At 46.2% G+C, this 22,912-nt stretch overlaps 1 protein-coding gene across 3 annotated transcripts in view; it reads left to right on the top strand.

Annotated features, from left to right (window-relative positions):
- DSCAM (DS cell adhesion molecule) overlaps positions 1-22,912 on the top strand; it is a 729,459-nt gene that overhangs the window by 622,076 nt on the left and 84,471 nt on the right. For 2 of the 3 annotated variants that reach the window (XM_038581531.1, XM_038581532.1), the window contains exons 17-19: positions 7,628-7,868; positions 9,442-9,588; positions 15,824-15,979. In XM_038581531.1, the coding sequence (XP_038437459.1) occupies positions 7,628-7,868; positions 9,442-9,588; positions 15,824-15,979 (544 nt within the window). Of the gene's footprint in view, positions 1-7,627; positions 7,869-9,441; positions 9,589-15,823; positions 15,980-22,912 lie in introns of those variants that run through there. The other variant, XM_038581533.1, reaches the window with a different exon arrangement.

Raw genomic sequence — 22,912 nt, 5'->3', positions numbered from 1 at the left:
TTAACCTCAATTTCATCCCATAAAATTGTGAGAGCCTGTTTCTATAATTCTACATGTGTTTTCCAAGCACACGCTTGGCCGCCGCCTCCACCCCAGCTGCCAGATCTGACTAGAACACAGTGACTACCAGCTTTGAGTCAACTTCTTGGCCTCTCACTAGTGTGCATCTTTCAAAGCTCCATCATTCCTCCTTAATTTCTCAGACCTGGGCTCAGTAGCTGCTGTGTTCTGAGCACGTCTCATGGTCAGATCATCCGTCCACTTTATTTCATAACATGTGGCCCCTCACTCTGTCCTGGCCGCTCAGTGGACAGTCGCCGTGCATGCCCCTCAGAGGAGACCTATGGTGTGGCCTTTGTATTTAGTGCAGCCCGAAGGGCAGGTCCAGGAGTGCAAACATGCTCCAGCGCAATGATGGGAGCACCCTCCACTCCGGCGCCGCTTCCTCAGAACCCACCATCCATGCACCTGCAGCAGCTGCTCCACCAGGGCTCCATCCAGCAAGGCAGCTGTTCGTCCCCCAACCGGGCCCCCCCCGCAGCACAGCCCCTTCACTGCTGTGCCACTCATAGGACCATGAAGGTCTGTTAGTCATTGCATTTGTTCCTTTTTGTTCTGAAAAAAAAAAGACCAGGAAGACGGGTTATTAGTGACCTGAAAAATTGGAAACGTGCAATTGTTGCTTTGGACTACGTCATCCATCCTAAGTGAGGCCGATACTCAACCTTGTAATGACGCCCCAAGATGGTAACCGTGGTTCTCAGACTTGAGCGTGCACCAGAATCCCCCGGGGGTTTCCCTAGCTTCCTGCACACCACCACCCACCACCTTCTATGCCCACCCCCACGGTCACCGCTGAAACCTTCTGAAGGCTCACTTGGAGCTATTCCTTCTAGTGGCATCTCCAGTTATCTCGCCCGAGTGCTGTGGGGCAGGCTGATTGCATGCCTGTGAGGCTGTCCCTCCGCAGCAACGGCTGCTCTTCCTAGAGGCTCAGATGAAGTGCCCCTTCTCTGGGAATCTTTCTGCCACAAGGGGAAAAGGCACCTGCCCCTTTCCCCTTCCATGCTACCCTGTGCCAGCCCTCCGCCCTGCAAGCGCCGTGTTCTACTTTCATCACAGGTTCACTTTCAGGCCTCCCCTTGCAGAGGACAGGCACCTGTGCATACTGCTCACTTGAACGCATCCTGTTCCCTGAGCCGGCTTACCAAGTAGCTGCTATTTATGTTGGGGAACAGGGACGGGGGTGGAGGGAGTACACAGAGATAAGAAAGACAGTCCACAACCCCCTGTAATAAAAGGGGAATGAGGACAGGTTACATTTTAAGTGAATTTGGAGGAACCTGAGAGGAAAATGTTCAATTCATTTTTCACCTGAGTTACTCAACATGACCGAGTAATATGGTGGGTGTTCTTGGAGTGCAGGAACCTGCAGTCGAGGTTTGTGCTCTCCCGGTTGGTCAGCGGGCAAATCCTGGTATTGAGCACAGTCCATTCACCTGTGCTGGGCAGGGGGGAGGGAAGTGTGCCAGAAACAGGACCTGGCCGGTGGCTTCCTAAAGAAGAGATGGCCTGTTCTAATCACTCAGGTCCTTGATGGTGCTGTGAGCGTTCCCACACCCCTGTTTTTACCAACTTTTTAAAGACCTCTGTATCCACCACAGGCAGCTCCAAGGCTCATTTGGACGGACACATGCAATGCAGGCAATGGCACACCACGCACATACACTGATGTGGTGCTGCTGTTGTCATGGAGATCAAAAGAGACAGTTTCTTAAAGGGAGTGGGAGTTGGGGGGTGGGGGGCAGAGGCTGGTGGAAGGACATTTGGAAGGGATGAAAGAAGGCTGTTTAGAGAGACTACAGGAGGAAAAAAAAATGCCAGGGCTAGACAGGGGAGAGAGCACCCCAGATGGCAGATCAATGAGACAAATGGAAAGAAACCAGGCTCATTACCGGATCCAAAGGTAAATGAAAGGAAGAGTAGTATTCAACACAGAAAAATAATTAACCCCTACATGGGAAACACAATAGTGGATAGAGAAGGGCTTTTCTCAGAACTGTAGTCCCCTCGAAGGGGCTTGAGAGAAGATAGAAACAGAACATGCGTGAATCAGAGTGGTCTGTAAATAACAGCATCTTCCAGCAAAGAAAGGGCCTCAGATTGTTGAATTCAGTGACACACAGTGAACTTTAGACTTTCCTTCTTTTTTTCTTTTTTTCTTTTTTTCTTTTTTCCATTCACTTACCCTCCAAAGTCTTCCTTTATTAAGTATTAAGAGGACTGGTTGCCAAGTGAGATTTGCTGTCAATCTGTGAGTCTGGCTTAAATGATCCTTATTCTAAAAAACATGTAACCCATGAGCTGCCCGGAACAAGTGAACAAACTCTAGAATCACTGTTTTAAAAAGGAAAAGAAAAAGGATGACATTGTCCAAGTAAGTTGGCTCTCCAGGTGTTATTTTCTTCCCTTGATGGGGTCTGAGAAATGAAGCTGGACCCCTCTAAGTCGTGCCTGTGTCTCTCATCCTGACACATGAGCCGCCATGCTGAGCGACCACATGGAAGCCAGCTCTCAATTTGGGTCTGAGTCGCACGGTACCCCTGAGAGATCCTTCTGTATTGGCTAGTCCAGGCCTCTGACCAACAGCTACATCATGGGCCTGGAGTCTGGGCATCTCTTCTATCTTCAAACTGTTCTCATTAGCCCTGTACCCAGATTATAAACCTGCAACTGATGTCATTTCTACCCATCACTATTTTTGTGCCCCATATATGCTCAAAACCATTCTTTTCTGCATCTACAGTAACATTTTCTGAGAATGCCCACTGTGCTGAAGGCCTGTTTTGGACAAGTGAGTGGGTGAGATTTCAAACCTATCTGTGAGAATCCTTAGGCACTTGGAGCTTGCAATCAAGTCCTCGGAAAGCAGACATTCAATATGGAATAGTGGCGACAGGAAAGGATGGAAGTGGTCAGTTGTTGCCGAGCTGATGGTGAATCAGTGAGTGCAGGCGGAGTCCTGGAGGATAGAGAACTCCTTGGATGCAGGCAGTTGAAGGAAGCAGATGAGCTGGAAGTTGAGCTGGCTATGAAGAATGCGTTGGGCTTTGATAGAGGAGGAAGAAAGGCAGTCTCTGATGAGGCCTTTCATGAGATGGGAAAACACAAGAAAGTTGGGACTTCCATGCTTGTTGAAGCAGCCAGAGAGAATCCTAGGTCACCAGGGAACATCCAAGGGACATTTCCCTGGAAAGACTGCGGCCAGGCTTAAATCTCACAATGGTTACTGCTGAGATGTGGGGAGAAGGGGGCGTGATTGAAGTGGTTTCTTAGGACATTAGCCGTCTCCGGTATCTGCAACCCAGATTCAAAGTATCTTCAGGATCTCTACCAGATTTCCTCTTTTTCTTTTCTTCCTACTCCACTATTAATTTCATTCATTTAGTTTCATGAAACAAATAATTATTTTTGACCCATTGTGTCAGTCACAATTTGATGTTGTTTAACGGCTAGAGAATTGTATTCTAAAACTGTCTTCCCCACTAGGATCTCTCCCTTACACACACCTACCTTTATCCCAGGTAAGTGCGTACTCCAAGGCACAGATGTTTAAAGCATCATCTAAAACCCGTTTTAAGTAAAAGATACCCATGGGATGACATGAGGCCCATTGCCAGACTACTCCATACACCCTGTCACCGCTGGTTTCTTGTCCATTCAAGTCAGAGACAGTCTCCAGGGTCACTCTCAAAACCCTTTGCAATTTGTGCCACAGTCCCTAAAATTCCCTATACTGAATGTATAAAACTCCTCTATTTATGTACTTTTAAAAAGAAATCTGAGTTTTCAGTATGTTCTCAAGGATTTCTTTAATGTAAACACATCCCTAAGTAGAAATCTGTCCAGCCGACAAAATAATAATAAAACTTAAACTTTGCCTGACATAGTTAGAATTTTGACTTGTTTTTGTGCACAAAAACAATACTTTCTCTTCATGTGATTTGTTAAATGTTTCTTTGGTTAAAAATGTCCATCATAATTAAGCCAGTTAGAATGTATTCTCACCCGTGGGAGGGGAAAAAAGAAGTCTTCTCCACCCTACGTGTGCAACCAGATCAAATCATTAATCCCCCAAACCCAAGATGCTAGGAGTCAGCAAGCAGTCCCTCTCCTTGTGGAAGATTTAACTACATTAGCTGCTGCTCTATGTGAACATTTTCTTTTTTTTTTAATTTTTTTATGTGAACATTTTCTGATGGGCATTTGCATCTACCCCCTTCACTTGCTTCTTGACCTGATGCCATAACCACCACACTGTGATCCTTAGTAGGATCTTAACGCTATACAGGGAGCCAGTTGAAAAACTAGAATATTTAATGGGCATAAACTAATCTTAAAAAAGATATAGCATTTATATTTGGGTCACTGTATTTAAATTTTAAAAACTATGTGAAATAAGAAAAATGTCATGATACCTGGGTGACTTAGTGGTTGAGCATCTGCCTTTGGCTCAGGTCGTGATCCCAGGGTCCTGGGATGGAGTCCTGCATCAGGTTCCCCTCCCCACAGGGAGCCTGCTTCTCCCTCTACCTGTGTCTCTGCTTCTCTCTCTCTGTGTCTCACAAATAAATAAAGAAAATCTTTAAAACTAAATACATAAAAATATCTGTTTTAAATTTGACTTATAGATAAGTCTTGCAGGGAAATAAATTTTATTAATTATATGGCATAAATGCAAATTCAGTGGTTGTGGTAAAACAATTTCCTCGGAATTCAAATTTTCAAAATCTGAGATATTTTTTGAAATTTTTTTGTTAATTTTTAAAGATTTTATTTATTTATTCATGAGAGACACAGAGAGAGACAGAGACACAGGCAGAAGGAGAAGCAGGCTCCCTGCGGGGAGCCTGATATGGAACTTGATCCCAGGACACCAGGACCACGCCCTGGGCCCAAGGCAGGTGCTCAACCACCGAGCCACCCAGGTACCCCCCAAATCTAAGATCTTTAGATCTGATTTCATACAAAGTGAAAAGTCATAACTCATCACTGGAAAAACAAGATTGCATAGAGATTTGCTTGTAAAAAAGAGAAAAGCCGTCATGTCAGGGTGTAACAGTGCCAACTTGACGCAGAAAGTAATGATTTACGGGACTGTTTCATGGATCCCCACTGGACCCGTGTACATGCGTGAAGTCAGACTGGTTGTTGAAAGCAGTTCCAATCCAAGAAAACCAGAAATGAAGAAGCTTGCTTTTAAGAATGTGAGTTTCCTGCTCCTGTACAGCTCAGACCAACAAACACCCAAACACAGCGGGCGCCATCTGATCCCCGGGGGTGGGCGGGGGGCATATTAGGCAATGCATAAATATTGGCTGAAATTCATTAGTGCTGCCTGGAGCCTCCTTCTGCTGCCCCCTGTGTGGACCCGCTGGCTCGAATCGTGCCCATCCGGCAGCCCTGCCCTGTCTGTTAGCCGCTCCCGATCCTCAGGGCTGTGTGCCGGGCACCCTCCACTCCCCCCGCTGTTTCTGCAGGCCCCCCGCGCCCTGCCCACCTCCCAGTCGCCGGCCCTGGCCACGCTTCCAAGCCCACGGGGCAGCCTCTTCCAACCGCTGAGTTTGCCACTGCCTGGCTGTCCGCGCCTTCACTGCCCGGAGCCGGACGCTTGCACACTCGAGACTCTCTGTGGTTTCCTAGGGGTTAACCCCCTTCCAGATGGGCGCCTGGCGCTTCCCGGGCAGAGGAAGCCTTTCATGGCTCTGAGAGATCCAAATCCATGGTTTGCGGTGAAACACAGACACACACGTCCATACACACATGTGCTCACACACATGCACACAGACAACACACATGCACACTTGCATAGTACACTCATGTGCTCACACACATGCACACACAGATGTAACACACATGCACACTTGCATACATACACTCACGTACTCACATGCACACTTGCATACATACACTCACATACTCACACACATGCACACACAGACGTAACACACATGCACACTTGCATACATATACTCACATACTCGCACACATGCACACAGACATAACACACATGCACACTTGCATACATATACTCACGTACTCACATGCACACGTGCATACATACACTCACGTACTCACACACATGCACACACAGATGTAACACACATGCACACTTGCATACATACACTCACATACTCGCACACATGCACACAGACATAACACACATGCACACTTGCATACGTACACTCACATGCTCACACACATGCACACACGGATGTAACACACATGCACACTTGCATAGTACACTCATGTACTCACACACATGCACACACAGATGTAACACACATGCACACTTGCATACATACACTCACGTACTCATACACATGCACACACAGACGTAACACATGCACACTTGCATACATACACTCATGTACTCACACATCCACACACAGACATAAGACCTATGCACACTTGCTCACCCACTCACGTATTACACACATGCACACACAGACAGCACACATATACACGTGCTCATACACACATACACACGTATTCACACATGCACACTTGCTTAGTCGCATACACACAGACACAACACACATACACATGTTCATACACTCACATACACACATGCACACAGATACGACACACATATACACATGCTCACACACTCATATACATATACACATGTACTCACAAATGCACACACAGACATAACACATTACACACATACATATATATGTACTCACACACATGCACACAGAGACAGAACACACATACACACTTGCTCACACACATACACCCATGTCACAGACATAACACACACATACACATCTGCACATGTACTCACAAATGCACAGACACAACACACTTGCTCACACACATACATACATGCACTCGCACACAGCCATAACACACTCATGCATTCACACTTGCACACACACATACCTCTTGACTGCCTGAAAGTCTACAAAACATTTATTAACTTTAGAGCATTGCTGCTGTGTTATACTTGAAAAGTTTCTTTTAAAAGTCCAAGATACCGGCTAAAGTATTCTGTCTTTGACTGAGAAGACCCTTTGTCCTTAGCAGAGAGCAGCTGACTATAGCCTCACCCCTGCCCCATTTAGATCACCATGAAATGATTCCAAAATCATTTCTGCCTTCATGTCAGTGGCAGACTCCTTCCACATGCAGCTTTCAACTGGAAACAACTCTATTCTGGAACGTTCCATTAGAGTGTAAGCTCCACAAGGGCAGGGACCCTTTTGTAAAAAATCATTCCTGCTCCCCCCTCACCTCGAACAAGCTGGCAGAGTAGCTCTAACTCAGGAGATTTTGCTGGTGAGGTGTGAAGAGCAGTGTCCCTGGATGATGGCCGGTGTCCCTGAGGCAACATGAATGCCCCCGGTGTTTCAGTCTTCCCAAGGGAGAGCACCTGGCCAACAGCAAGCTGTGCCTGGGTTCATGGCTAGCAGCCCTGACTCTACGCCCACTAGGACACCTCCTGCTACTATTTCCATGACCATCTCACTTTATTCTGCTTCCCTGAGAGGCAGTGGGTGCTGCTTCCCGTCCTGGTGTTGCTCGAGAATTCCTTACTGTCTGCTTTTCTTTTCCTCCTTAGGCTCCCAAGAAACATTTGCAAAATGGGATTATCCGTGGCTACCAAATAGGTTACCGCGAGTACAGCACTGGGGGCAACTTCCAATTCAACATTATCAGTATTGACACCACTGGGGACAGTGAGATCTACACCCTCGACAACCTCAATAAGTTCACCCAGTACGGCCTGGTGGTGCAGGCCTGCAACCGGGCCGGGACGGGACCTTCTTCTCAGGAAATCATCACCACCACCCTCGAGGATGGTAGGTTCTGGTGGCCGCCGCTCGCGCCTCTCCTTCCTCAGAGGTTTGCTGATGTCCCTCTGGCCCCCCACAGCCTGGCTCGTGCTGGCTGTGCAGTGACAAAAGTGCCAGGCCTGGGGGATGGGGGTTCCAGGAAAGTGTGTCTTAATTCCCTCGCCGGCTGCACAGAGTGGGCCTCGCCTTTGACAGAGCTTGATTGCAAAGCCCAAATCCGTTCCCTCTGCAGCATCTCATTTATTCCAAGCACGAGATTTGGGCTTTTCTCCGAGTGCATCCAAGTCTCTCCCTAGGACTGCAGAAGCCTGACCAGAATGTGGAAATCTGATTTTCTAAGAATTTCTCCAAATCATGTTAAGGAGGAGAACCAACCTTTCCTCCCTTCCTTCCTTCCTTCCTTCCTTCCTTCCTTCCTTCCTTCCTTCCTTCCTTCCTTCCTTCCTTCCTTCCTTCCTTTTTTCCTTTTTTCCTTTTTTCCTTCCTTCCATCCTTCCTTTCTTTCCAATGCTTTCTATTTTCAAGCACTCTGGAGAAGAGCAAGGAATGAGCAGGTTTCCTGGAGCAAATCTCACAGTGACCGAGCGCCGCCTAGTGACCACGAGGAATTAATTCACCTTCTCCCATGACGTGCAGGATCCTGTGCTTGAAAAGCAAAGGAGAGCCCTGTGTCCAGAGACCCCACGTTAGGGGCAGAGATAAGATACCTGCTTCATTGCAGCACTGCGTGTAGATTTTAAGGCAGCCAGTTTGCACCACAATGACCTCGTGTGCCGTTAGCCAGGTGATCATAGGTTTGAGGGGGCACAGGGTGACTTGCCTCCATAATCTGTGACCATTTTTACAGGGAGAGAAGCCTTAGAAAACCAGAAACCTGAACACTGGGTTTTCTGTCCAGCATCATGATCTCTGCCATCATGATCACATCTGCCTTGGTTTTCACCTCAGTGCTCATTCTTCATTGGTGTGTGTGGTTCTGCTGTTATTTGGTCTCTTCTCTGAGCCCCAGCATTCAAGATCTGCATAAACTCGATGTGAAAAACAAGCAGCCCCCATTGTGCCCATTTGCTCTCTTTCCTCCAGCAGAGGGTGACAGTTTTGCAAGAGGGGCTGACCGGGGTGGGGGTGGTGAGTAAGCTACGACTTCTTGTCTGCTTTTCAACACCTTTCAATAGCTAGGCTTCCGATTTATGTGCCGGATAGCACGAAATACAGAGGGCATAGTCCTCCATAAAGCAAATGTAACTTCCAACAGTCACAAGAGTGGTAAAGGCCTTTTACGCCTGCCCTGAGATCAGAAGTGTTCTCCACTCAGTCCCGGGACAGCCTTCTTCAACATGAGCCAGTTAAACTGGAAAGAGAGACTAGGACAGATGTGCAAACTCATGTTACCTTATAGAGTTATCATACTATTTGTATAGGGAAGTGGAACTCACCTTTTCTCCCTAATTTTGTGGATTGAGTATGACTTTTTTCTTTTGCTTGCATATCGACGTGTTAAACTAATATTGCCTATTCGGTATTGCTTTGCCACTTAAACCACCCGCAGTTATTACAGACTCTAATTATTTAATTTCAGTGCCGAGTTACCCCCCTGAAAATGTCCAAGCCATAGCAACATCGCCAGAGAGCATATCCATATCCTGGTCCACGCTTTCCAAGGAAGCCTTGAATGGAATTCTCCAGGGGTTCAGAGTCATTTACTGGGCCAACCTGATGGATGGAGGTAAGAGGATGAAAACAAGGCATATGAGTTTGCCCCAAAGGATGCCTGGTGGGATTAGCAGAGCCCCGCTCCTAATATGGGTTTCAGGGTGTGGAGGGCACATCTTTATCAATGGACAATTGCCCACTCTCCCCATGTCTCTCTCTTCTTACCTGTCATGTTATGTGCTCACAGGTGTATTCAGCTGCTTGAAGCATCATGTATCCTCAAAAAAGCAATTTGAGGCATCGGAGAGGGGTGGCATTTGAGATATGTAGGCATAGATGTGCTTTCCTAGAGGAGTATCTATGCAGAGCCTCTGCAGGCCACACCAAGATCTAGAAAGTTCTATGTGATGTGTATCCTAAAAGGTTGACCTCTTCCAATTTCCTGATAAAACTCAGCAGGGAAACTTGCTCAGTCCCTGGAGTTGACCCATGAGAGGGTTCAGGAGCACCTCGCCAGGAGTATTGTTATTCCTCGAGAGGAGCCATTCAATCCCAGACCCTCTGTTTTGTCTCCTTCTGTCTTGTTCTCCTCCGTCCCCTCTTTCTGTTTCTCTTTCTTCCTTCTTGCTTCTCTGTTTGTTTGTTTGTTTCAAGTTATAGGACAAAATCTTTCTGTCTGTTTGGGCAAGAATGAGTGAGAGTGTCATCCTCTCAGTTCGTGGAGAGATTGGGGCCAGAAGTTTCTCAGGGAGAGTGTGTCTGAGGGTGGTGATGCCTTTCAGGTGGTGGGTGCTCCTGAACCAGACTGAGCCCCCCTCTGTGAGCAGGATAGGAACACCCCCCCTACTGCGGCCTGCACAGGGAAGCTGTGGAGGTCGGCTCACTGCCTGCATCCCAACACCTGCATAGCCCACACCCCCTTTCCTGTCCCCAGGTACCTCCTGCACCCCTGCTCCGGGGGCCGTGCCTCACCTCCCGCCTGGGCTTTCTTTCAACCCCTCTGACTGCATGTGGCCTCCTGGTGCATGCTCACTTCTGAGTTTGGGCAAACACAGCCAGAGGCCCAGGTATGTCCCACCCCTGTTCGGGCCACTTGAGTCTGCCCTCCAAGCAGGTGGCTGTCCCCACCCAGGTAAACAGAACACATAGGGCTCTAATAATGGCCAGAACAAAGGAAGAAAGACACTTAGCTAAATAAGCTTCATCTGCTAAACAAAGAGCAGTTTTTGGAGGCTTCCACCTGCTTCTCAAGGCTGAGGACCAGACCTGGTTCCTCTTGATGCTGAGTGTAGCTCCTCACCCAGCACCCAGCAACTAGAGCCATTCTGTAAAGATTCACTGGCTTGACCCGAGGCAGACACGTTAACTGAGCACCTACCCTGTGCTGGGCTCATGCTGGACACAGAGGATGCAGCGTCTGCCCTCTTGGGTGTTTGAGACCAGTGAGCGAGGGACAATCACGTGAATGTAGAGCCGCAAGCCCAATAACGCACAGCCAGCCCCAGAGACGGACAGACCTACATAGACAATTCTTTGGCAGCTCCACCCTCTTGTGCCCCCCAAAAGCCTGTACACACCCCAGAGACATAAAGACTGCAGCAATGAAAATTGGTAAAATGTCCCTCTTATTGACCCGATACCAGGCTATATCACCGTGTGTGTTTTATTCTGGTTTCTCCTCCGCGTCTTGAATGAGGTGAAACCAAACACCTTACTTAGCTCACTCACCTAGAGGCAACGTGACACTGAAATTGTTCTGTTGTTCTTGTTGGAAATATTTCCCGAATCCAGTGGCGGCTCCTCATCTGTGTCATCCGTACCTTCACACATCACTCATACTTGCTAATGCTGCCCACCAACACCTGAGCTGTACGGAGGGTAACGTGGTTAATGCAGTTCTTCGGACTCGATGCTTTCAAAGCTTTAAAAACTTGAATATTCAAAAACACGGAAGTCTTCACATAAGGCTGCTCAGAAATGCATACAGTTCCTAAAGATCCTCTGCTCACTGTAGGAAGATCCGAGTGATGTGCTTAATGCCTGGTGCAGGAGTCCTACATGTAGTCTCTAAACGGTGAGAAAGAAACCCGTGGAGACATAAGCCTGCTATGAACGCTCTCGCCTCACCTGCTACTTATAAAAAGTGACAGGTATGAATTAGCAGGTAATTCCATGGGATTACTGGAAGCTTCCACGGAGACTCCACAGGCTGCCACCCTGAGGTTCCCACCGACGGAAAACATGTGACTGTGTAAAGGACTGGACCCACTGATCCCGAGAAAACACCACACATACACTCTCACACTGACACACACACACATTCAGACACGCATTCAAGGACACACACACACAGACTCACACACCCTCACACATAATCCCCTCACGCTCACAGACCCACATGCAACCCTCACACATGCATCCCCTTACGCTCACAGACCCACACAGAACCTTCACACATGCATCCCCTCATGCTCACACTTACACACAACCTTTACACATACATCCCCTCATGCTCACAGACCCACACACAACCATCACACATGCATCCCCTTACGCTCACAGATCCACATACAACCCTCACACATACATCCCCTCAGGCTCACAGACTTATACACAATCCTCACACATACATCCCCTCACGCTCACAGACTTATATACAACCCTCACACATGCATCCTCTCATGCTCATAGGTACACACTCACAGGCATACACATCCAGATTCACATACAACCCTCACACATGCATACAGTCACTCTCACAGACACACATGCTCAGACTCACACATACATCTGCTCATGCACACTCATAGGCACACACACTCACAGAGTCACACACAACCCTACACGCACATCCACTCACTTTCACAGGCACACACTCACAGCCTGAGAGACACAGATTGTTACTACCACTATGATTAGCAATTGCCTCAAATACGTATGTAGCAAAGCGTTTTGTCATTATTAATGGGGTCTATAAAAGTGGCTAATAGGGCAGGCTCACCATACAATATCTTGATGAAATTTCTGAGAATTTTATCATAATCTGAAAGGTCAATACTTTTCAAGGCCTGACAAAGCCATTCATCCGTGATTGCTAGACTATTGTCTACTTTGAAGGCACATCACCATCTGAATCTGAACTATTCATCATTTCTTCTGTGTTTCCCCAAGATGACGCGGTGCCTCTGAAGCGAGTCAGCATTTAGTGCTAACTGGATGTTTGCTTTGGTGGTGGGCCAGTTGGCAGTACTTTAGAAATGTCATTTGCACCCCTCTTTTTTGCCTTGAGACCCTTTGAGAATGAGGAAAGGTATGAATATGTAAAATAATTTGTTTCAAAACAGAAAGTTAAAAAATTTGTAGTAGAAGTAATATGTCTAAATTTACTTTATATATTCATTTCACATTATTTTATTCATGGTTTCAACTGAACATCATTCTTTAGTTCCTGTTTTTTTTTTTTTAATAACCCCATGGAGGCTGTAAAAGGTAGATGATAGAAATCCTGCTTAAGCCATAAAAAAAAAAAAAAAGCCCTAAAGAATGGCAAATGAAGCATGATGTTTTGATTGGGCTTTTTGTCATAATTTTTCTATTTTCTTTTCTATTTTCTCCATATCTGCTAAGCATCAAGTATCTGCCAGCCAGGAAAATGCCCCTCCATCAGTAAGAGCAGAGTGCACAAGAGCTGCCTGGACCATCAGGAAGCTCTGGGGGGTAATCATGAGTGGGGGTTCTGACTCCAGTGGTATTCCTGGTTCATGAATAAATCAGCTCATCAAAGCAATATGAACCCCAAGATGAGTAAACATCCAAGTGTTCATTCTGATCCGTATCGGGCTTCATGAGTAGATGGAATTCTTCTGCGTTGATTGTTGTTTTCTTTAAACAGAGGGGATGGTCCACTTCCTTTTGTCCCTTGTAGCCACCCTCTTCCTCATCACTGTGTCTTATCCAGGAACTGCCCTGATGAATCAGCACCATTTCCTCCTGCAGCAAAGGACTGGCGCCTACTTTCTCCTGGAGGGAGAGATCTCTGGGCCCTTCTTAAAGATAAATACTTAAAAACAAAAGCAAAAACCCAGAGTCCCCAGAGGTCAAATGATTTAGACAAAGCATCATAACTAGCTGCTGGCACGCAGCCCTGTGGAACCCTGTTTTCCCTGGTGTGCGTGTGTGTGTGTGTGTGTGTGTGTGTGTGATCTTTGACCCAATGTAGAAATTCCTAAATATGAGAAGATCTTGCTGAGATCTATACTTAAATTTCTTCTATTTTCACTTGAGTTTTTTATCCTAATCCACTTGATCCATATTAGATCTATTCAGGAAAATGAACATCATAAGCAGATAATATAATGCAAAGAGCCCTGGTGGTCAGTGGTGGACCCCCCCCCCCACTTCAGAAGGGAGACTTCCTAACCCATCAGGCCTGATGACTGTCCACCTTCTAAACGTGCAGCGACCCCACACATGAGCAAATGTGTTTTTACTTTCGAAAGCCATCTCTTGAGGCTTCCAAATTGTGGCCCCAAAAAGTCTTCACCCTTTGACCCCAGGCCAAAGACACCTTCTGGGGACCACCTTCCTTGCCTGAAGCCTGTAGGCTTGGTGTGCTGGTTAAATAAGTTAGCATTTGAGCCCAGAACGATGCTGACCCTTAAGTGAGCATGCAAGTGGCTGTCTGTACCAAGGCAAGAGGGAGAGAAACTGACAGACAGCCCTACCTCTCGCTAACTGTATGCACAGGTGGCCTTTACTATAGCCAGCCACCCAATGAGGAATCCCTCCTGGACCTGCTCCCTGTCAGTCCCCTTAGTAACTGGGCACACAGGCTTGCAGGCAGTGTCAACACTCTGCGGATAGTTGTGCCCGGAGGTGAGCAGTCCTCACGCCTCTCTCTCCTGCTCCAGCTGCTCTGTAGGTGGCTCATTTCAAAATCCAGAACACCCATGGAGGCATTTAACACCTCACTGTAAGTTTTCTCAAATTGCCCTGTCTCATATGCCTAAGATGGGAGAGCATAACATTCCGTCTTTGAATATTATTAGCTGATCCCACTCCAGAAATTGAAGCATTTTTAGCTAATGCCAAGTTTCTGACACATCAGCATGTCACTTCAGCAAGGATGCTGGGGGGGGGGGAGGGGTTCACTCCAGGTAAGAGGAGCAGTTTGCTGAGCCACCTCATCTCAGTTCAGATACCCAAGAGCCTAGGTACTTTAGAAATACACGGACATTAGGGTTTGTTATTTTTAACAGAAAAACAAAACTCAACTTGCAGAAGTTTCATTTTTTTTAATTTAAATTCAATTAGCCAACAAATACTACATCATTAGTTTCAGATGTAGTCTTCAGTTATTCATCAGTTGGTTATAACACCCAGTGCTCATCCCATCAAGTGCCCCCCTCAGTGCCGATCACCCAGTCACCTCATCCCCCCACCCACCTCCCCTTCTGCATCCCTTTGTTTGTTTCCTAGAGTTAGGCGTCTCTCATGTTTCCCCTCCCTCTAATTTTGCCCACTCAATTCCCCTCCTTTCCCTTATAACCCCTTTCACTATTTCTTATAGTCCCCATATGAGTGAAACCATATGATAATTGTCTTTCTCCGATTGACTTATTTCACTCAGCATAATACCCTCCAGTCCTATCCACATTTGTGTAAATGGTAGGTATTCATCCTTTCTGATGGCTGAGTAATATTTTATATATAGACCACATCCTCTTTATCCATTCATCTGCTGATGGGCATCTTGGCTCCTTCCAGTCATTTCTTGATCAGCAATTAAAGATGCACCTGCAGGGATGCCTGGCTGGCTCAGTGGCGGAGCATCTGCCTTTGGCTCAGAGTGTGACCCCGGGGTCATGGGATCAAGTCCTGCATCAGGCTCCCCACAGGGACCCTGCTTCTCCCTCTGCCTGTGTCTCTGCCTCTCTCTGTGTGTCTCTCATGAATAAATAAATAAAACCTTAAAAAAAAAAAAAGGAAGAAATGCACCGCAGAATGAGCCCTGCAGTCCCAAGCTCCCCGGGTCCAGCAGCGGAGTGTGTGGTGGGGGGCACGCTGGATTGGCGGCTGGGGGACTTGGGTCCCAGTAGTTGGTGTTGGGTTTTCACACCTAACTCGGAGTGAATTGCTCTGCTTTTCAGACCAACCTTCTGCCCGGTGTCCTGTGGCCATTCAGTGTGAATGAGTCCCTTCGAGGGACTTCAGGGTGTGGAGGCTGAAGAGTGAGCCTCAGGGATGGACAGCGGGCACAGGGTGCTCACAGCCAGTCACCAGATCGTGTTCTCTTGTCCTCCCTCCAGAACTGGGCGAGATTAAAAATGTCACCACGACGCAGCCTTCTCTAGAGCTGGACGGGCTGGAGAAGTACACCAACTACAGCATCCAGGTGCTGGCCTTCACCCGCGCCGGGGACGGCGTCAGGAGTGAGCAGATCTTCACTCGGACCAAAGAGGATGGTGAGGGACGGGGCAAATGTGGGGCGGATGCCAGGGGACCTGCAGGGCCCCACCGAGCGACAGCACCTGGGGCAGAAGCTATTGTTGGGAGGGCCGGGTCCTAGGGCCTGATGTCCCTTCATCGGGCTGACCTTGACTTCACTCCGGGCAAACCATCTGCTGTCCTCCCAAAATATTCCAGCACAACTGAGACCATCTACCCCATGTCGCTTTTGCTCGATGTATCCATCGTCCATCCTCCCTCCCAGAATTTTTCTTCTTTTTAAAATTTTTTTTGGCAGAGTATTATTTAACTGAAAATGCCTTTTATGGCAGAGGTGTAACACATCCTACCATCAGAATAATCCCAGTGACTCCAGCTGTCAGTATATAGGCTCAGAGTAGTTCCATCCTCCACTGTAAAATTACCTAACGGTCTAAGTCATGTTATTCTACACCAGCTTTAGAATCACCTTAGTTTGAGGGCTTCATGTTGATTTTTTAAAATTTCTTAGAGGAATTCATAACAACTTAGTAACATTTTAAATTGCAGCTCACTTTGGTTCAGACCATTAATTTTTGCTGTGCCATGTCAGCAAAATGGTTGTACAACTTGGTTGTACGACTATTTCCCAAACCTGCAAAAACTATATGGCAAGTGTTGGGGGGGGGAGGTGTTGTATTATTCTAAGGGAAACTCTGAGGTGCCATATCTGAGTCTGTTAATTTTTTTTTACATTTTATATATATATTTTTTATTGAAGTTCAATTTGCCAACATATAGTATCACACCCAGTGCTCCTCAATGCCCATCACCCAGTCACCCCATGCCCCCACCTGCCTCCCTGAACCTGTTAAGTTCTGATAAATATAGCAAAGTGAGAAAAGCCGTCTCCACCTTAAACAACTGGTATTAAATGATACCCATGTGGGACTCTCCAAATCAGAGCACAGAATTATACAAAATTGGGTTGAGATGAGATAACAGTGCCCCTAAATTCTGTGCAGATTTTGGCTCCACACCTTCTGTCTTCTTTCTAGGATTCTGCTCCCAGGAAGCTGGGCAGAGCACAGTGGGGGGAAGTGCTACCCATTCTTATGACCTCCCATTGCTTATGCAACCTCCTTCACTACACAGAGTACCAAACACACAATGGTTCCACCCATATCCATCCTCTGGAAGCAAAGCTGGGGATCCAGGCTCAGAGATCTGACCCCTGACAAGGCTTCTCTGACACCCATAGCATACTATGTCCCATCCTACTCTCTGCCCTCACCTCTGCAGACCCAGCCCTCCCTCCTCCCCCAACCGGTCTCTTCCATCTACTCTCACACATTATTCTCCTTGTCTCTGGAGCCCTTCTTGCTTCATTGGGGGTGCACACAAATTCATCCTCATTGGCTTTAGCTTTTCCAGAACACACAATTAATTCTTCCCAGGAATGTGCAGGTATCGGCCCATTCTGATCAAAGAAATTAGGCTATTTAGGGAAATCTAAAGGCAAAATGAAATGCCATTAAAAAGTATGGAGAGACCTACAAATTTATGCCCTAAGTGAAGGTGGTCATAATTTAGTTTCTAAAAATGCCATAAACAACGAGCCATGTCGAGATGCTGGCTCTGTTACTTGCTGCCCAGGGTACTTTGGGCACCTTACCTAACCTCTGAACTGAACTCACGTACAAAAGTGCCATCATAATCAGACTGCACAGAGTTAAGATATAAAAAGTCAAGTGATGTGTGCAAACACCTAACTTGACACATAGTGGGTTGGTTCCTGACACTAGATATTTGATTATTTGATCTCCACTCCTTCAGAGTGGGGGTGGCACATTCTTTTGCATTGCTAAGCAATAACACAAATGTCACTAGAATTATTATTTAAAGAGCAAATTGATCCGCAACATAAATTTTGACACCTGCAGTTTTCAGATGAATGTACAGAAATCCATGAAGAAGGGAAGGCTCTCCACAGCTTATTGACTGGTGATTTGGGATCAATTTTTAATTAATCCTCCACTTTTAGAAATCCTGGGGTTCTCCCTCAAAACTTGACCCTGAGGCCTAAAGTCTAATTTGTCAATCAATTATTCTCTGCTTTCCTATCCAATGCTGATGATATATGGAGATGCCACTGATGGTGAATGACCCCACCTTAGGTCTTAACAGTTTCCCTGGGAAGGAGGTGGAGAATCCCACTTATGCTGGTGTGCATCACAAAGAGCGGTGCAGAACCGAAAGTCAGTATTTACTTGGGATAAATCATCAGCATTTTCAAAAAGAAGCAGAGTGGAGATTAGGGGGAAGTAGAGAAAAACTGGTATAATAATGAGCTTATCTCCCAGATCCACATGAAAAATTCACCAATATGAGACAGTGAAGAATTGTGCTAGCCACTTTTCTAAACTCAATACCAAATGCAAATAGGCATTTGAACAGTTTAGAGAACTGAATGCAAGTTTGTCTCTAATTGGAAGAAGGGGCAAGGCTAATTATCATAGAAGGAGTGCTTACTCAAATTGAGAATATAGATCCTGTTTGAACTTCTGCAAAATCTTACGGTTTGCAAGTTTGGATTAACTTGCCAGATTCAATTAAATGATGTAAGGTTGTGGATGAAATTCAAGTAAAATACTAATTGCCAACATTCACTAAATTCTTCCTCAGGAAAGCACTAGTCTAGGCACAGATTGAAGTTTCAGAGTTTATTGATATTCTCATGGGGAAAGAAATATTAATTAGTGCATTGACACCAAGCATTCAATCTGGTCCTCTATGCCCAATATATTTCTTTTTTTTTTAAGATTTTTATATTTGAGAGTGGCTGCACCAGTTCACAGTCCCACCAACAGTGAAACGAACTAGGGGTGGTAGAAGGGGAGGAGGGCGGGGGGTGGGAGTGAATGGGTGACGGGCACTGGGTGTTATTCTGTATGTTAGTAAATTGAACACCAATAAAAAATAAATTTAAAAAAAAAGATTTTTATATTTGAGAGAGAAAGAGAGAAAAAGCATGAGTAGAGACTGGGCAGAGAGAGAAGGAGACTCTCCCCTGAGCAGGGAGCCGGACAGGGGCTCATTCCCAGGATCCTGAGATCATGACCTGAGCTGAAGGCAGACACTTAACCCACTGAGCCACCCAATGCCCCGCCCAGTACATTTCTTAAACAAGATCCTAAAACCCCCAGTGTCAGGAGGTCTAGAGTTTAAGCAGTGTTGTTTGGTCACTGGTCATCTTAAGAAGGGAAAATGTATCAGCTGCTAATAAAACACACAACAATAGAATAAAATAGTAACTAGAAATAAATACAATAAATACATCAAATCAAAAGTTAAGACATTTTGTAGAAGTTTACTTCTGCCAGAGATAATTTGCAATTGAAATGTTTGCTCAGAGAACAAGTTTTCTGTGCCTTTCAGCAGTTTCTCAGCCTCCATAAAGAATCTTGGGCCAGGAGAAAGATTCTTAAATCCGTAGACATAGTCTTGGGTCCATAAACTACACAATCTTGGACCCGCAGACATCGTCCCAGGTCCGTGGACATATTCTTGGGGTCCTCAAGAATTGCTCAGGCTTCAGATTCTCTTCCCAGGACTGCTCCGTCAATCAGAACGTGTACCTTTGTTACTCTGCAAGAACGCAAAAGATTATTTGCTGATCTGGCTTTCTGTTCTTGAACACAAGACAACTAATTCTGAATTCGAAAAGGTTTGTGAGATCCTAATGCCATTTTGTTTGCTGAGACTGTAATCTGAGCAAGGCCTGGGGGAAAGAGAACACAAACAAAACACAATCTATTAATTTTTCGATTGCTATTTATATTCTGCAGGCGTAGCGTAGTTACAACCCTGGCCCTTTTCTGCAAAAGTCAACATTGTATATGTATAAATATTGATGGTTGTGTTTAAATTCAAATATTTGCTGAGTGCATTACTAAGGCACATAACTCTGTAAATCATTTTATATGGGAAGGCGGCCAGGGGGAGGTGCAGGGTATGAACTTTGCTCCACCTGCCCCGTGATTAGCACTGTCTTTGAGGGGAGGGGGATGTGCGTCTGAAAGCATAGCTAAGAGCAAGGGAACAGTGAACAGACATCAGGCTGTCTCTGAACCCTCAGACCCTCCAAATCTTGAGCCATACATTCTCTTGAAGGCACGGATTATCTGTTCTCAGATGGTTGTGTGACCACACCTCAGCGTGCTGTAAAAGCAATGGACTCCATGTGCATGTCTATTTGCCTAACCACCAAAAGTGGTTGTTAGCCTCCTCAGCCTCCTCAGCCCAACAGCTACTGAGCACATGGTGGTGCTGGGCTCTGTGTGGTAGCAGGTACACCAACGGCACACAGACCAGAGTATCCCAGAAGGCCTCCCACCATGAGGATGTCAGGGCTCCGTCCCCTGCAGTGATTCTCAGGCAGGGCCTCAGAGATGCCTCGTGGGGGGCTCCACACTGCCCACTGGACTTCAAGAGGAGTCCACTCCACATCCCCTTGTGCTTGTCTGTTGGTTCACCGCATGATGCCATAGTGAATTGTCTACTTTAAAGAATGTCTAAAAAATACCTCTCTTGTAAGAGCAAAGGCCAGATGTATCAGCATCTTGTGGAAATGGGGAAGACGTGTGCTTTGTATGAACGTGATGACAGTTGTGGACAGTTCCTTCTAATACCATGTGGTCTGCACATGTCTTAGGGGGGCCTCAGGGGCAGCATTAGGCTCAGGTAGGTCTGGCTACCATGGCAGATCACATAGGCACAGGCTCGCATGCACACGCATGCACACACATGCATACCCCTGCCTATACCTCATCACCGAAGACCAGAGAAATGATCATGACAATAGTGAAGTTGGATGAAGTATCTGTGTGTGTGCCTGGTCAGGCTTATAATTCAAACCAAAGCAGTATTTTTTCAAAGCACTGACTTTGATGTTTTACATTAAGATATATCATTAGATTGCAAAACAAAACAAAACAAACAAACAAAAAAAACGATATATCATTAGAGGCCTCAACTGTATGGACTCATTTTCTACTTTCTATGCTACATGACAAATCACCTCAAACTTAGCACCTTCAATTAACAAAAATTTATTCTCTCACCATCTCCATGGTTTAGAGGTCCAGGTATAGGTCCGTTGGGCCCTCTGCTGGGGGTCTCACAGGCTGAAATCAAGGTGTTGGCTGGGGCAGCGGGCTCGTTTGAGGTCAAGTCCTCTCCTAAGCTCACTGGTTGTCAGCAGGGTTGGGTTCCTTGTGTGTGTAGGACTGGTGACCATCTCCTCAGTTCCCAGAGGCCACCTGCCATTACCTGCCATATAGCCTCTCTATAGCAGCAAGATGGTTTGCTTCTTCAAGACCAATGGGAGAGCATCTCTACTGCTTCAAATCTCTCTGACTTATTGCCTCTCTGACCCTCCTAGACCCTCTTGTTAAAGGGCTCCTCTGTTTAGGTCAGGCCCAACCAGAATACTCCTCTCTTGGTTAACTTTTTTTTTTTTTTTAAGATTTTATTTATTTACGGGATCCCTGGGTGGTGCCGCGGTTTAGCGCCTGCCTTTGGCCCAGGGCGCGATCCTGGAGACCCGGGATCGAATCCCACATCGGGCTCCCGGTGCATGGAGCCTGCTTCTCCCTCTGCCTGTGTCTTTGCCTCTCTCTCTCTCTCTCTCTCTCTGTGACTATCATAAATAAATAAAAATTTTAAAAAAATAAAATAAAAAAAAGATTTTATTTATTTATTCATGAGAGACACAGAGAGAGGCACAGACACAGGCAGAGGGAGAAGCAGGCTCCATGCAGGGAGCCTGACGTGGGACGAGATCCTGGGTCTCCAGGATCACACCCTGGGCTGAAGGCGGTGCTAAACCACTGAGCCACCTGGGCTGCCCCTCTCTTGGTTAACTTAAATTCAACTAATTAGAACATTAATTATATCTGCAAAATCCCTTTACCTTTGTCACATAACATAACCTGATCATGAGAATAATCCGTCCATCTATAGTGACAGTTACCACCTGTATTCAATGGGAAGGAGTTATACAGGTATGTATACCAAAAGATGAGAATCTTGGGCACCATCTTAGAATTCTTCCTACTACACAATAGCTGATAAACTCATTTTTCTATGCACTTAGAAAATCTGCATTGAGGATTAGTATGTTCCAGATACTGCTCCAGCCACTGGGGATACAGTAGAGAACAGGATGGGCCTGGTGAGGCTTGTAGGCTGATGGAGAAGACAGATATTTAAGTGCATCCTGCCATGAAGGAGAAGGGTCTTAAAAAAGAACATGGGAGCCCTGACTTAATCTAGGCTAGTGGTCAGGGAAGATTTTCTCAAGGAGTGATTTTTTTTAATAATAAATTTATTTTTTATTGGTGTTCAATTTGCCAACATACAGAATAACACCCAGTGCTCATCCCGTCAAGTGCCCCCCTCAGTGATATTTAATAGAAACTGATAGATGAGTAAGAGTTGCCAACGAAAAGAAAGAGAGTAGGAAAAGATTCAAACAAAAGGAACCTAAGGACCCTAGGTCATCCTGTGTCAAGGTCCTGGAGTGGGACAAGCATGCCACTTCCAGAGACCTAAAAAGTGGTCTGATGTTATAGAACAACACTAAGCTAGAAGGAGAGGCCAACTACTAACTGTGTCTATGTGGAGGTCTAAAAGGCTCACTAACCTTACACATCCCCTGTGGGGTGGTAGCTGCAGGGAGAGAATTCTAGGTTCTGGCTTTTGCAACCAAGGCCATAGCTGTCCCTTTACCTATAATGGGTACAGAAGGATGGGGAAGTTTGGAAGGGAAGATGATGATCCCAGTTTGGGACATGGTTGGTCTAAGGCACCCGTGAATCTGAGTGGAGATCTCAGACAGAGTGGAGATCTCAGACAGAGTGGAGATCTCTGACAATTGGATATGTGATCTCTAAGAGCTTCTGCAATAC

This window comes from Canis lupus, chromosome 31 (genome assembly GCF_011100685.1).
Source record: "Canis lupus familiaris isolate Mischka breed German Shepherd chromosome 31, alternate assembly UU_Cfam_GSD_1.0, whole genome shotgun sequence".
NCBI lineage: Eukaryota > Metazoa > Chordata > Mammalia > Carnivora > Canidae > Canis > Canis lupus.
The sequence above is the reverse complement of the archived record's forward strand: the minus strand, read 5'-3'. Positions and strand labels throughout refer to the sequence as shown.